Genomic DNA, 14,424 nt, shown 5'->3' with positions numbered 1-14,424 from the left:
AAGGTGTCACTGTAAAGAGAAATAAAATGAGACATATTGTATACAAGTTATTTTTCTGATCACCTGTGCAATAAAAAAGTATAACAAACAGCCAACCCAATCTTCACTTACCCCAGGCAACTCTCTGCAGCTCACTCTATACATATGAACATCTTAATTAGGAGCAGGAATAGGCCCCTCGAGCCTGCTCCACAATTCAATAAAACTGTAGGCTGATCTGATTGTTGCCTCAACTCCATATTCCGCCTAATCCTGATAACCTTTGACTCCCTTGTTTGTAAAGAATCTATCTATCACTATCTGAAAAATATTCAATGACCCTGAATCCAACACTCTCTAAGGAAGGGAATTCCAAAGACTTACAACCCTCTAAGAGAAAAAAATTCTTCTCATCTCAACTTAAATGGAATACCCCTTATTTTGAAACTGTGTCCCCTAGTTGCAGTCTCTCCCATTCTGTCAAGTCCCCTCAGGACCTCATATGTTTCAATAAGGTTATCTCATTCTTCTAAATTGCAATTTTTTTTGGTTCCATAGAAATTGCTGCCATAAAGGCTAAATAAAGGGGTTGACTCGGCCTCACCATTCATCAAAATTGCTAGGTCAGCCTTTGTTACACAGATATTTATAAACGGTACAATGATCCACATTTAAAACAAAGTTTTTCTAAACTTCTTTGTAATGAGACTTGCATCTTTAAAGCCAGCATTAATCACTTTTACTCGACTAGTCCAATGAACAATAAACATAAACATACATCATGCATATTCATGCACGTGCTCTACAACCTCACCTATAAAGCAGCAATTCACATTTAGATTAAGCCTTAAATTTGAATTCAAGAATAAAAGGGTATAGCTTATGAATTCATGTTCCAGGTATGGAGTTTTGCCTTTTAGATGCTCATATTGGTACTATGGGCATCAAGGTGAATGAACCCTGTAAAATTTTCCATTCATTCATTTTAATAACAAGAGTCAAAACTGATTAAATATTTTCTACTATTTTAGATAATTTATCTCTTTTTTAAGGTTATTGATGATTTGTTATTTGCTTCCCAAATCAGAAATATGACACTCACATATGCCAGATATCAGTACAGTGGCCTGTAACGTGATTACTCTACAATTCCATGGGGCAACCTACGTCACTGGGTAAACAAAATACACTGTTTACTGACGTAGTAACACTTTAAAACAAATGCAAACAGTACAATGACATTACTGTATTCAGCAATAGTTTTCCACTGCAGGCATGTATTGTGATTACTTTTCTCTAAAGTTCCTATAAACTTACCAGTTTAATTAATTGAAATATGGTTATATATTTTGTACAGTGAAAGTTTAGTAAAACAAAATCAAGTAAATTGAGTATTTGTAACTGATTTCAAACAAAGATTGGGCTGACTGGATTCCAGCTAACTTCCTTAAACAATAACAACTTAATCAAAAACCATCAGTATTGGCATAAAAGCTAAAGAAAAATTGACAAAAAGTGCTTAAAAGTTTAATTTCTGCTGTCATGAAAATACCCTCAGTGATTATCAGCAAACATGTATGTTATATAGTTGCATCTATTAATGGTGTGGGATTAAGTTTATGTTAAAAAAAGTCCTCTGGACAGGATTTACACCATCCTTCACTCTAATCCCTTGTTGAGCTTGATAATTTATGACAGTTGCTGTCAACATTGATAATTGGTTAGATTTTTGGAATGGGAATTCCACATTTATTAGGCAGTTAGGGAAGGGCAATAAATGCTGGCCTAGTGACGCCCACATCCCGTGAACAAATAAAAAAAGCTTGTTTGCCATTCCTCCAAATTACTGCATTAATGTGATATTTCCAATTAGGCATTAGAATCACTCACTGTAGCCAAACACCCAAGTAAAATAGGACTACATAAACATTTATCAATCCACTAGTAGAATGTTGGGCTCAGAGCATTCTATTTACATATGATTGTGTCCTTGTAATAATAATGCCAATGAACATTGTCTGTGACATTGACAAAAGTCACGTCTGAAATTTGGCACATTCTTTTTTCACTCACACGGTTAGGTGCAGCAGTGAACTGAGGAATTTATTGGCTCTGGCACCAACTCAGCAATAGAACATGTTAGAATACAAAAATAAAATGCACATAATGTAGAAAATAAAAGCTAGGCAATTAGAAGAGGCAATTGGTTCCATTCCATCACTGGTACTGATCCATACATCTTAAAGAGCTAGCTGGTTGATTAGCGCATCCTATAAATTCAATCTGCTTGTTTATTTTTCACTGGGTAAATTGGCTAGTTCAATAGAATCTTGCTTTGATGCAAATATTCGTTGCAACAAAATAAATGATAAACACAATTGCATGTAGTTCAAAAACAAAATTTCCAAGGGCGTTTTCTAAAAAATTAGGATACGTTACCTATCTGGAATACGCCCTCAAAGAGTCTTCTAACAGTAATAGACAATCACTCTGGTACATGGTATCCCAGAGGATGTAATTTAGCCACACAAAACCATAGTACAGTAATTTCCAAGGAAATTCATGATACCAACATACATAAAAATGTTAATAAAATACACATTCAGTCATTTGTCTGTATATTAGTTTCAGCAGGGTGCAAGTATTTTGGATTTTGTTCGAGATCAATTTTGCATCTGTTTGTTTTCATCTTCAAAGAACACATCATCATTCATTAGTAGCGGTTGGTCAGAAGCATTACTGCTGCCGGCTGAATTAAGGCGTGAGGAGTGGCTGGAGAATTTAAGTCTGGAGGTAAAATTAGACTCCAAGTTGGAATACTTCTGTAAAAACAAGGAGAGAAATGGATCATCCATTGACAACATGTATTTATGTATTTGTATAATTGGTGCATGTCTGTTTCTTTATGGCCAAAAATCTACCCCCCCCCCCCCAACCTCATGCGGGGGGGCGTTGCTGTGCAGGGGGAGGCGGGGGTGGGCATGAACCCAATCAGCGCCCCGATCAATTAAGGCCCGCCCATTGTGACACGAGCCCAGAAGCAGAGATCTCCCTGAGGCACAGAGGTGCTACAGGGAGATTTGTTTCAGTCTTAAACTTTAAAATAAAGGATTTTTAAACTTTTAAAACATGTCCCCTCATGTGACACTATCACATGAGCTGGGACATGTCAAAGAATAAATGTATAATTTTTTATTTGATTTTAAAACAGTTCATGAAACCTCATCCCGCCAGTGGATGAGATTTTATGAAAAATGCGAAGGCCACCCTGGGCTCTTCGCCTGCCTGCCAACCTTAAGGTTGGATGGGGAGCCCATTAAATTGTGTTTATTAATTTTCAACAGGCCTTAATAGGCCTTCACAGTTTTTTAATGACCTTAATAGGTCATTGACAGGTATGTGGGCATGCAGCCGAGTCAGCTGCGCACCCGCCGACCTGAAAATCTAAATGACCAGGGGTGATGTCGAGTCGCGCACCTGACGTCACTGCGTGTCATTTTATGCATCAGCGAGTGGCCCCGCACCCTGCTCGCCGACAGGAAAGTGCTGCCCTATGGGCAGAATCTTCTGTTTGGCGAGCGGAGGTGGGATCCGTTCGCCGAAACGTAAAATGACGCGCGGTGACGTCGGATGTGCGACCCGACATCGCCTCTGGTCATTTAGATTTTCAGGTCGGCGGGCGCACAGCTGACTCGGCTGCATGCCCACATACCTGTCAACGACCTATTAAGGTCATTAAAAAACTAATTGAAATCATTAATAGACCTGCCCGTCCAGCCTTAAGGTTGGTGGGCAGGCTGGGAGCCCTCGCAGGCTTCTGAGAAAGCATGAAACCTCATCCACAGGCAGGATGACGTTTCATGAGTGACTAAAAATCTTGGAATATTTCAAAATAAAGTGACAGTGTTAAATGAGGGGACATGGCAGCGAAATTTTTTTTTCATGTTTATTTGAAGTTTCAAATCTGAGCCGATCTCCCTGAGGCAGCACTTTGCCTCAGGAAGATCTGTGTGCTCTTCCGCGCACACGTGCCAAACAGCGCACTCCCGGCTCAGGGTATCCACCTTCCTGCCCAAATAGGGAGCGCAGCCTTAACTGGCCCGCCCACATAAAATGGCAGTGTGCCCCCAACTGGGGGCGCTGATCGGGAACCTGCCCGCCCAAACCCACACATTCCCCCGATGGGGGGAAAATGCTGCCCTATGTGTGTGTGTCTTGCTGTCAGTACACTAAGCTTTTGCGTCCATTCCAATCCTGAAAATATGTGTAGGTAAAAGAAGCCCTGGTTGTTAACAATTTGACTCACCTACAATAACATACAGCTTTCAGATCCACATGGGAAAACAAAGGGAGAGAGCCACAGAACTGAATTTAAAAGGGCAGAATTTTACGTTCCACAGGTGGGCACGCACCCGACCTGAACGGGCGTAAAATCGTGCGAGATGACATCGGGCGAATGCATTATTTTGCCCAGCGGGCACGTGCAGCAGTTGAAAGCGTGCCCACTGACAACTAAGTGGGCAATAAAGCCCACTAATGGCAAAATTGTCAGCAATTTTTCGTGGCCCGTCCAACCTTATGGTTGACGGATGGGTGAATAGGCCAGGCAATCTTTACATTTTTGATGAAACCTCATCCTAGGGCGGGATGAAATCTCTTGTTCAGAAATAAAATAAAAAGAAATATCTGGGGGCAACATTTTTACGAGGTATGCTTTCAGGTGCTTGATTGTGCTGCATGGACATTTTTTGGAGCTTTTTTGCACTTTCTTTTATTACTTGCAGGTCTGCAGCTCCCTGAGGCAGCTGTCTGCTTTTAGGGAGCTCAGTGGAAGCACTTACTCGCGTCCACAGTGACATCATCACCTGCCCTCTTCCCGACCCCACCCCAGCAGCGCTGAGCTTTTCAGCATGCGTTTTGCGCTGGCTGGCCATTAATTGGCCAACCAGCGTGAAATCGCTGTTGAGGGGGCCGTTTCCCGAATGCTCCCGGGCCCAACGATGGAATAATTCAGGCTAAAGTTACCTGCTTTTCTGTATTCATAATACTTACTCAACTTAAAACTCTATGATCCAATGGCCAATTATCAACTTATGTTGTCATTGAGGTGAGAAATATCATCACTGGTTAACAAACCACATTTTCATCAGTTATAGGAATGGCTGGGTACAGAGAACAGTTCGTGCTACTGCCCCCCAAGAATGTACCCTCCAAACCAAGCATGACATCTGGTTTTTCACACCAACCATCTTTATAGCCTGTTTGAGTGACATCATTAATTTTAAGCTAGTTCCAAATTCTTGGCACATTTCCAATGTAGATTCGTGCCAACTAGGAACTGTGTTGACTTGGAAATGCTACAGGCAGGGGGATATTCAGTTTACATCAACTAATCAGTACTATAGTCAAATTCTGGTTCCAGTAAAGTACAGTGTTTTCACTCAGTGCACCAATTTATTCCCCATATAAAATACTAAAATTCTGAAAGTGTGTGAGTTGCCACATAGTGTAAATGACTTCTAAAAGAACAGGGTCAGAAATGGAATGACATGTAGATCATGCATAAGTGCCTGTTGCAAAGTCTAGGCAAAATCATAATTTTAATGAGATACACTTGCAAATTTCATACTTGGCAGTGGACAATATCACGTTATTCTAATGTGCGTAAAGTGCAGGATTTTATTTAATTGTAGAAGGTGGCCTGTTCCCTGCTGGGCCTAGTGGACGTGTGATATCATTGGCTCTGAAGGTGACCACTGTCTTTGTCTCTGGTTCTTTCCAGGGCACCACTAGAGACATCTCAAGCCATCTTGAAGATGGTTACACATAAATGCATAAAGTGATGTATGGATTGTTTACTAGGGCTGGAAGTTATTCAAACTTCTCTTGTGATAAAAATTAAAATGACCAGGTACAGATTCAACTCTTTGGCTGAATGAGTACCATTGATGACACATATATGACAATCTGAGCACCATCACAGTAACCAGGGGCAGAATTTTATGGCTGACGTGCGGGTGGCGGAGCCCGCATGTCAGCGCTTAAAATGTCGTGCACTGACATTGGGCGAGCGTCCCAATGTCAACACGCGACATCGCGATATTCAGCTGGGCGGGCGCGTGATGAAGCGCAACGCTGCCTTCCATTAATTAAAGATTGTTAAGACCCTTAACTCGGCAATTCATGCCGATTTTGAGGCGCCTGTGCGATCTTTGCCTCGGCGCACGAGCCCAACGGGCAGGCAGGTAAATGACTTTTTAACAAAACTCATCCATGGCAGGTTATGTGGGCTTAGAGGGGTTGTTAATGTTTTATCTGAAGTATTTATTGTAGAAAGTGTTTTAAACTTGCCTGTGTGATTGTTACCAGTTCAGATCGATTTCCAGCAGCTTTCTCTGTACTTTGAAGCTTCAGCTCAGCAGTCTGCAGACAGTAATCTTTATTAGGCCTGCAGCTTTCCAGAGGCCTCCATTTAGCCTGGGTATGGGTTCTGACATCTCCACTGGAGGCAGCTCCTCTGAGGAGGAAGGGAAGGATAGAATAAGGAGGAGGCCAGGATTGGACAATCAACCTCCAGGGGAGCCACCTTTGGGAGGCCAGACGCAGGCACAAGGGGCGCAGGGCCAAGAGGTTGTTCAAGGTGGAAGGGGCTGCAGAAGATGCCACTATCTTGCTGCCAGGGTATACAGGCAGCGAAGCAGCTACCTCAATATGACTGAGGTGCAGTGCTGAAGGAGGATCCGACTGTCAAGGGAGACAGTGAACTATATCTGTCAGATGATTGGCCCTGAGATCTCTCCTAACTGTGTGGGTGGACACCCCATGCCAGCGGCTCTGAAGGTCACAGTTGCCCTCCACTTCTATGCCTCTGGCTCCTTCCAGGGCTCAGTGGGTGATCTTTGCGGTGTCTCCCAATCAGCTGTACACACTTGTGTCAAGCAGGTCACAGACGCTCTGTTCAGACAGGCATTGACCTTCATCCACTTCTGCGACCAGGCAAGTCAGGCACAGCGAGCCAGAGGCTTCGCAGCCATTATTGGCTTCCCCCGCATCCAGGGTGCAATAGACTGTACACATGTGGTCATCAAGGCGCCAGCAGGTGAGCCCGGTGCCTTCGTCAACAGGAAGGGCTTCCACTCCATGAACGTGCAGATAGTGTGTGACCACAGGATGCTGATTCTACAAGTCTGTGCAAGGTACGCAGGCAGCTCCCATGATGCCTACATCCTGAGATACTCCCAGGTGCCGGGACTCTTCAGTGCTCCAGCCCGGCTGGATGGGTGGCTGCTGGGTGACAAGGGCTATCTCCTCAGAAGGTGGCTCACGACGCCTCTCCGCCATCCAAGAACAGAAGTTGAACAGTGCTACAATAGGAGCCACGCCTTCACAAGGGCTGTGGTGGAGAGAGCCATCGGTCTTCTCAAGATGCACTTCCGATGCCTGGACCACTCAGGGGGCGCACTCCAGTACCCTCCAGATCGCATCTCTGTAATAGTGGTAGCATGCTGCGCTCTGCATAATCTTGCGCTGGAAAGGGGGGATGCAGTTGACGATGAAGACCTTGACGCAGTGGATGCAGCTGCACATGATGAATCCAGCAATGGCTCAGAGGATGAGGAAGCACAGGGCAATAATGAGGGGGCAGCATGCTGACCCGCTATTACACCAAGGAGGCAGGGACATCCAGGACACTTTAATCCAATGAACATTCAGCTAGCTCCACACACATGAACCTGCGGGACCAGCATTGCCTGGCACTTCCACATGTGGCACCTAGGTGCTACCTCTTCCATCTCATCAGCTGCAACTAAGGGCTTAGTACATAAACATCAATGTCCACTCAAACACTCATGATATGTCTGTGAAACATACAAATGTAGTACAAAGGAAACACCCTCAGCCATGGTCAGAAAAATGAACTTTATTGCCACCAAAATAAACAACAAACGTCACTCTGACGCAGATAATGAAACATTCCCTAATCTAGGGCCAACACAAAATCACCAGTGACAAACCCGTGGAGTGCCTAATGTGCCTTATGCTTTTGTTTGCGGGTGCTACGTTTTGGTGCCGTCCCATCGCTCGGAGTGGCTTGTGAGACAGCCTGCTGACTCTGCTATCCTGTTGGCCTCGATGACCTTGGCGGGCATCCTCTGGCCCGTAGAGCCTGTGCTGGCTCCGCCTGGGAGGGAGAGGCCAGAGCCAGAACTGGCACCTCCCCAGTTGTTGCAGCCTCAACGGATGCAACGGTCACTGGCAGAGGGGCAGAGGAGCTGCTGCCCTCATTCAGAGCGCCCTGAGAGGAGCTCGAAGCGACGACAGGCAGCTGCTGCGCCGACGTGAGGTCACATTGGACCTCCCTGCTCACCGCAGATGGATGGGCACCGAGCGGAGACACTTGGTGCCCAGAACATCTCCCACACCCATGGCCATTAGCGCTGTGAGGGCTTGCAGGTCAGTGCATAACCCAATCAGAAGATTCTCAATCTGCTGGAAGCCCCTCTCCATGAGAGTTGCCAATCTCTCAATGGAGGAAGCCTGAAGCTCTGCCCTGAGGTTCATGCCATCGCTGATGCTCTGCCTGAATTCCTCCACCACAGAGACCTAGTGAAGCACACCCTCATGCAACCCTGCCAGATGCTCCCACACACCCTGCCACTTGTCCTGCAGCTGCTTCATGGCTGACATCTCCAGAGGCACATCATCACTGCCCGACTCAGCATGTGCCTGGTCCCCTGCAGTCCTCTGGCTGCTGGTGCCATCGATACTCTCTGTCTGTGCCATCTCCTCCAGCGATGTGAAGTACCCTCTCCACTGTGCCCCGGGACATTAGCCGACGTCATAATCCCCACTGATGTGGTAGTCACTGCACTGGTATCTGGCTCACTGAAATGATGTGCTGCAAGTTGCAAGTGATGCCCCTCAGGTGTGGAGGGGGGGCTCTTGCCTTGTTCCTGGTGGCCATGCGGTGGTGATGCTGAAATTAACAACAAGGACAGTGCATCAGTTAGCGTTCAGTTAGTAACACCTTTCAACCCTTTCCCCCACAGCCTCATAATGCGCTCAACCTTCAAGAACCTAAGGAGACGAACATTAGTGGGGTGGTAAATAGTCAAGAGGAGGCCCAAACATTACACGCGCATACAGACAGGCTGGTCAGATGGCCTAAGGAATGCCACATGGAATGTTATGTGGATAAGTGTGTGGGTAAGCACTTGGGCACGACAAACAAGGTATGGGAATATAGGAGAAATGGTAAAACCATGGGAAGTCACGACAATTATGGAGACCTAGTTGGGCAGACCCGTTAAGGTAGCAGAATAGTAACATTTGGTGTTTAACAAGGTCAAAACTAAACTTGCCTTTATTAGCTGAGGAATAGAATGTAGGAAAAGGGAGGTCATGTTGCAAGTGCAGAAAACGCCGTTGAGGCCACAGCTACACTTCTGCGTCCAGTTGTGACCTGCACTTCATGGGAGGGATGGCATTGGAGTGGGGAGAGTGCAGAGGTTCCTGACCTGAATGCATGCTGGCCTGGAGAGATGGAGTTATGAGGAAACATCGCAAACACTTGCTACATTTGCCGTGGAGCACAGGAGATTCACAGGTCACATAATTGACCTTCATACCGTTATGAGGGGCATAGACCGGGTGGACAGAAAGCAACATTTCCCCTTGGCGCAGGGATTACTAATGTGGTGGCATTTATTTAAGTTGAGGTGCTGAGGACCTTTTGGACAGAGCAGTGTGGGACACACTGGCTAAAAGGGTGGTGAAGGTGCAAACCCTCCTAAGATGCAATAGGTCTTTGGCTGTGCAGCAGCGATGCCATGGCATGTTAGGCCACGGGGATAGTGGTCACAAATGGGATAAGATGACTTTGGAAGGTGCTAGAGACGCGCATCCTCAAGGGGCCAAGGGACCTTTGTGTATGACCCACACGTCTGACTGTATCAGTCTGTGAATGAGCAGTGTTGCTGTACTAATAATTGCAGCAATCATCAGTGGTTTGGATGGTGGGAAGACAGAGTGGATGGGACTGTGGGCCTCAAATACCTGGCCGCTGTACCCCAGCCTTGCCGACACCTGCCGACCTGGCCGCCCACCTCCTCCCCAGCTCCATGGCCTGCTCCTCAGAAGTGGTGAGGTGCTGCAACATGGCATGCCCACCACCAGTCCACAGAAGCTACCGGCTATTGTTCTCTGTTTTTGCCTGCAGAACAGAGAAGAACATTTATTGGAGCTGATCGCTCACGTACTGTGTACGCGCACGCCACACCCCAACCACAGTGGCCCATCTGAGGCCTCCAGCGGCTCCTGTCCACACTACTGATGATCAGTCCTCAAGGGATAGTACGGCTGCTCCCAACCCCCTCTCCCAACGGCCACCTTGGACACATTCGGCATCCATCACTTTGAATAACACATGGGTTTTAATGCCCATGGCAAAGAGGTGCAACTAGGTGTGGCACCTAGGCCAGCAGATGGCTCTTGGCCATGACACCTTGAGGCTCTCCTTCCACCATCTCATCACCATCAATAAGACATGTGTTGTCCTCTGAGTATGTGTCTAGCTGCCTCTCCTGCGGGTTGCCCCCAGACTGCTCAAATGCGACAAACACCAACATATGGTGCGGGGAGAACCCATCTTCTCCTCAACCACTAACGCTGATGTAAGCACGGTCACCAACTGTTTGCCCACCCAGCGTGCGCCAAATGCCCAATGCAGCAATGACACTAAAATGTGGGAGGGGGGCCCTCAAAGACTAAGGCTACCTGCTGGGTAAAATGACCAAGGCCGACGTAGTACTCACCCTTCCAAAGCAGAACAAATCATTGAAGCGCTTGCGGCACTGTGTTTCTGTGCACCGCACAGCATCTTGAGAGCTAACAGCCTCCGCCACCTCCAGCCACGCCTGACTGGTCATATGGGGGGCCCTCCTCCTCCCATCCTCCGGAAACAACACCTCCTGACAATTTGACACCTCTTCCAGGAGGACAGCAAGGCAGGCATTGGAGAACCAAGCGGCAAATTGCCCCCCCGCTGGCCTCCCCTGCAGCCTGCCCCCCTTCTCGTCCTCTGTCCTGAACTCCTCTGGAGCCGGGTCGCTGGCCATGGTGAACAGCGTAAAAGAGGCTGCCTGGCCGTTCTTTACACAGGCTGCTGGTTCCCCATTGAAACCGGCAGTCTGAACACGCTTGCAGCAGATTTTCCCGCTGAACACGGGATTCTGAAACACGCTGAGCTGGTCTTAATTGGCCCGCCCGCGCAAAATGGCGGCACAGCCCATTTCGCCGGCGGCAATCAGCTCCACACCCGCCGCCGATTGGGTCAGGCCCACTCGCCCGACAAACAGAAAATTCACCCCCAGGAGTTTTATAAACCACCTTCCATCCATGTGTCACTTGTGAAAATCCACAAGAAGTTGTTCATGGAAGTCTGTACCATATTCCCTCGGTGCTGTCATCATGCATTCATACTGCAGCAGTCCAACATACACTAGAACTTTTCATTCCAGGAAGCAGACTTACGGTCTTGCTTGAAGGGGACGAAGGATACCCACTTCAACTTAGCTCATGACACCTGTAAGGAATCCCATCAATGAGCTCCAGGAGCATTTTAACATGAGCAACATGACCAACAGGTGTGTCATAGATCAAACCATTGGAATGTTAAAGATGTGCTTTAGGTGCTGGATAGGTCTGGGGGCATCCTTCTGTACTCATCAACAAAGGTGTTCAAAATAATAGCTATGTGCTATGTCCTGCTCAACATTGCACAGCAGAGAGGATTGCAGGTACAGGAAGATAATAGGGCGCATTACTCAGCTTCAGTTGAAGAGAAGATAGAGCACGCATTGCCAGACCAGCCATTTACATGACTGTCTGAAAGCCAAGGATGCTTTAATGTCATTAAAGTTTATGTAAAGCACAATAAATGAAATCCTGCAGTTTGCAACTTGGGCCATTCATCTTCCCCTTCCTTTGCAGTAAATAGTTCTTCAACCACTGATCCACCCTTTGTACATCCACTCAATGATTTCCATCATCTCTTAACACTCATCAACAAACAAGTGAAAAGGAGAATTGACACTCAGGACACAAACATGGCAAAGAAATGGAAGTGATGTTAATCAGTAACCTTTATGTGGTATAAAAAAAAGGAATCTTAGCAACAAAATACTTTGTCACATATGAATAGTTGGTGAATTACAATTTCTCAAATTTGAGTTTCTTAATGCCTCGACATGTTGCATCCCATGTGGTTTCAGCAGAAGTGGAGGCAGGCTGTGCAGATTCCTGCCCTGACTACTGATGTACTTTTGGCCTGGACTCACTCGATTTTGCAGCCTCTGGGAGCTCCATCAAAGACAGCTCCACCTGCATCTGTGGGAAAGAGGGAGCAGACTCAGCCATCAGGAGATGAAGTGGCAGTTTTGGATCTGGCTGAGAGGGGTATACATAACTACAAATATATGGACTATGAGTAGTAGTAGGCCCCTCAGCCCTTCAAGCCTGCTCTTCCATTCAATGAGGATTGTTTTGTGAGCTGTTCTTGAAGATCTATGCCAGTGGCCTCTCCCTCCGTTGCAGACATGCTCACAATTCCCTGCTTCACCAATCTACTAGTGATCGATTTATACTCTTCCATCCTTTCCACTATTGTGGAGAGTGTGCCTATATATCTGTCAGTTCTGGCTAAGTATCTGATGCACCTCTACCCATCTCCTTGTCAACAATAAACCCAGGATCTGGTATCAGTGCTCATCTGAACAGAATTTGGAAAGGGAAGTGACCACAACATTGTCCCTGCCACCAGTATTTGCTCACTTGTGATGTGTGAATCACCAGGTGAGAACGCAAACTATCGAAGGGGATCCATCAAGTATCTGTATTGGTGTAAGGCTGTATGTCCTGTGACAGTGCACACTCAGAAGGAATGCTGCCAGCTGAGGAATTGCTCTTATATATGTCCTGTGCCACCTGCTTTACATGTGAAGGTTTGGAAAGAAGGGGATATGCTTTAGTCATGACAAAGTCACAATTTAGACAATGACCATACTCAGATTTTTTGTAGTTCAGTCATTGTTGAAATAAAGTTGTGTCAGAGATATTTTAATTCTATCACCAGCCATCTGTAAGTTTCCTGTCACTCCATCTCTGACTGAGAGGGACTAAGTGCCACTTGCCTTCAGGGCATCTCCTCCACACTTGTTAGCTGACCTATTTGCAATGGATTATTTGTGAAATCCACTCCCAGCCTTCTCCTCTGTCTGTGGTTTTGTTCTCTCTTTGGAGAAACAGATCATGAGTGAGTGAAGATATTCACAATGCATAAAGATTGGGGTGAGTCACAACAGTGGATGGATAAATAGAGAGATGAAGAAGTGAATAGAAAATGAAGGCAGGATGCAACTGAATGTTGAATCCATGCGAGGAGTGATTTGATGTGATGCAGCACACTTAGCAAGACAAAGTGGAGGGCTTAAAATGCAGGATGGGTTGAATCAGTAAATGTACTCACTTCTCCTGACCTGGCAAAGGCATTAAATTGTTTCTTGTATTGCATGCATGACTTGGGAACAATACTTCTGCTGCTCAGCAACCTCGGAACATGCCTTCTTGGTGTGAGCTGCAGGTTTCTTTCTCCCACTTCTGTGAAATAAATGATGCTCAATCTCACTCCTGCACCCGGCAGTAATTCCAGCGTGGTGTTATTGCATCTTGGGGTTGCCCTTGCTCTATGTGCAGTATCCGTCATGGACACATCCAATTTCCAACTGCATATTGTCCATCTCAAAGTTGAGATCACAACATGCAGGTGTGCATCATGCATGCTGTTCAGCTTGGAGGCATGAAATCCTGGGCTGGAATTTTCTAGGCCCTTTGGCAACTGGCCTGGAGGCAGGAACACTGGCAAAATGGCAGGGGAAGGCAGCTGTTGGGGTTGCTGATGTCTTCCTGCTGTCATGCCATATTGCCAGTGGCAGGAAAGTTGGTGGATTGGCTGTCTGCCAGGTGGCAAAGTGAGTCTGCCAGGTGGCAAAATGAGCCACTTAAGTAGCAAATTAAGAGTTAAGGGGGTGGAGGCAGAGGTCACAACCCACCTTAATGCACACCCATAGCTGCCCCAACAGCAATGGCACCTTCAGTGCACCACAACCACCCGGTCACTTAGGCCTGACTGCCTCTATCTAAAGGGTGCCTGGCCATCGATGCATCCTCATCACGCAGCTGCACCCTGAATACTGGCCACTGCTGCCAGTCGTGCTGCTGAGGCCACGCGGCCCACTGATTGGGTCAGCAGCTTTAGGGGGCAGGTTGCCATCCTTACGTGGGTGACTACCCCATCAGCAGTCTCACTGCTGGCCCCGGGTCTCAACGCTCACCAAAGTGGGGTGACCTCTCGCTTCCGACCACAGAGGGAGGGCTCCGTCTTAAATG

General features: G+C 46.7%; 1 protein-coding gene across 2 annotated transcripts in view; it reads right to left on the bottom strand.

The window, feature by feature from the left end:
* Positions 1 to 453: 453 nt before the first annotated feature.
* The window catches only part of LOC121283956 (mast/stem cell growth factor receptor Kit-like), a 128,210-nt gene continuing 114,239 nt past the window's right edge, over positions 454 to 14,424 (bottom strand). The window contains exon 21 of one of the 2 annotated variants that reach the window (XM_041198777.1): positions 454 to 2,801. In XM_041198777.1, the coding sequence (XP_041054711.1) occupies positions 2,643 to 2,801 (159 nt within the window). In that variant the 3' untranslated portion in view covers positions 454 to 2,642. The remainder of the gene's footprint in view (positions 2,802 to 14,424) is intronic. The other variant, XM_041198787.1, reaches the window with a different exon arrangement.

The sequence above is a fragment of the Carcharodon carcharias genome, chromosome 1, assembly GCF_017639515.1.
Source record: "Carcharodon carcharias isolate sCarCar2 chromosome 1, sCarCar2.pri, whole genome shotgun sequence".
Lineage (NCBI taxonomy): Eukaryota > Metazoa > Chordata > Chondrichthyes > Lamniformes > Lamnidae > Carcharodon > Carcharodon carcharias.
This window is presented reverse-complemented; position numbering and strand designations above follow the sequence as displayed.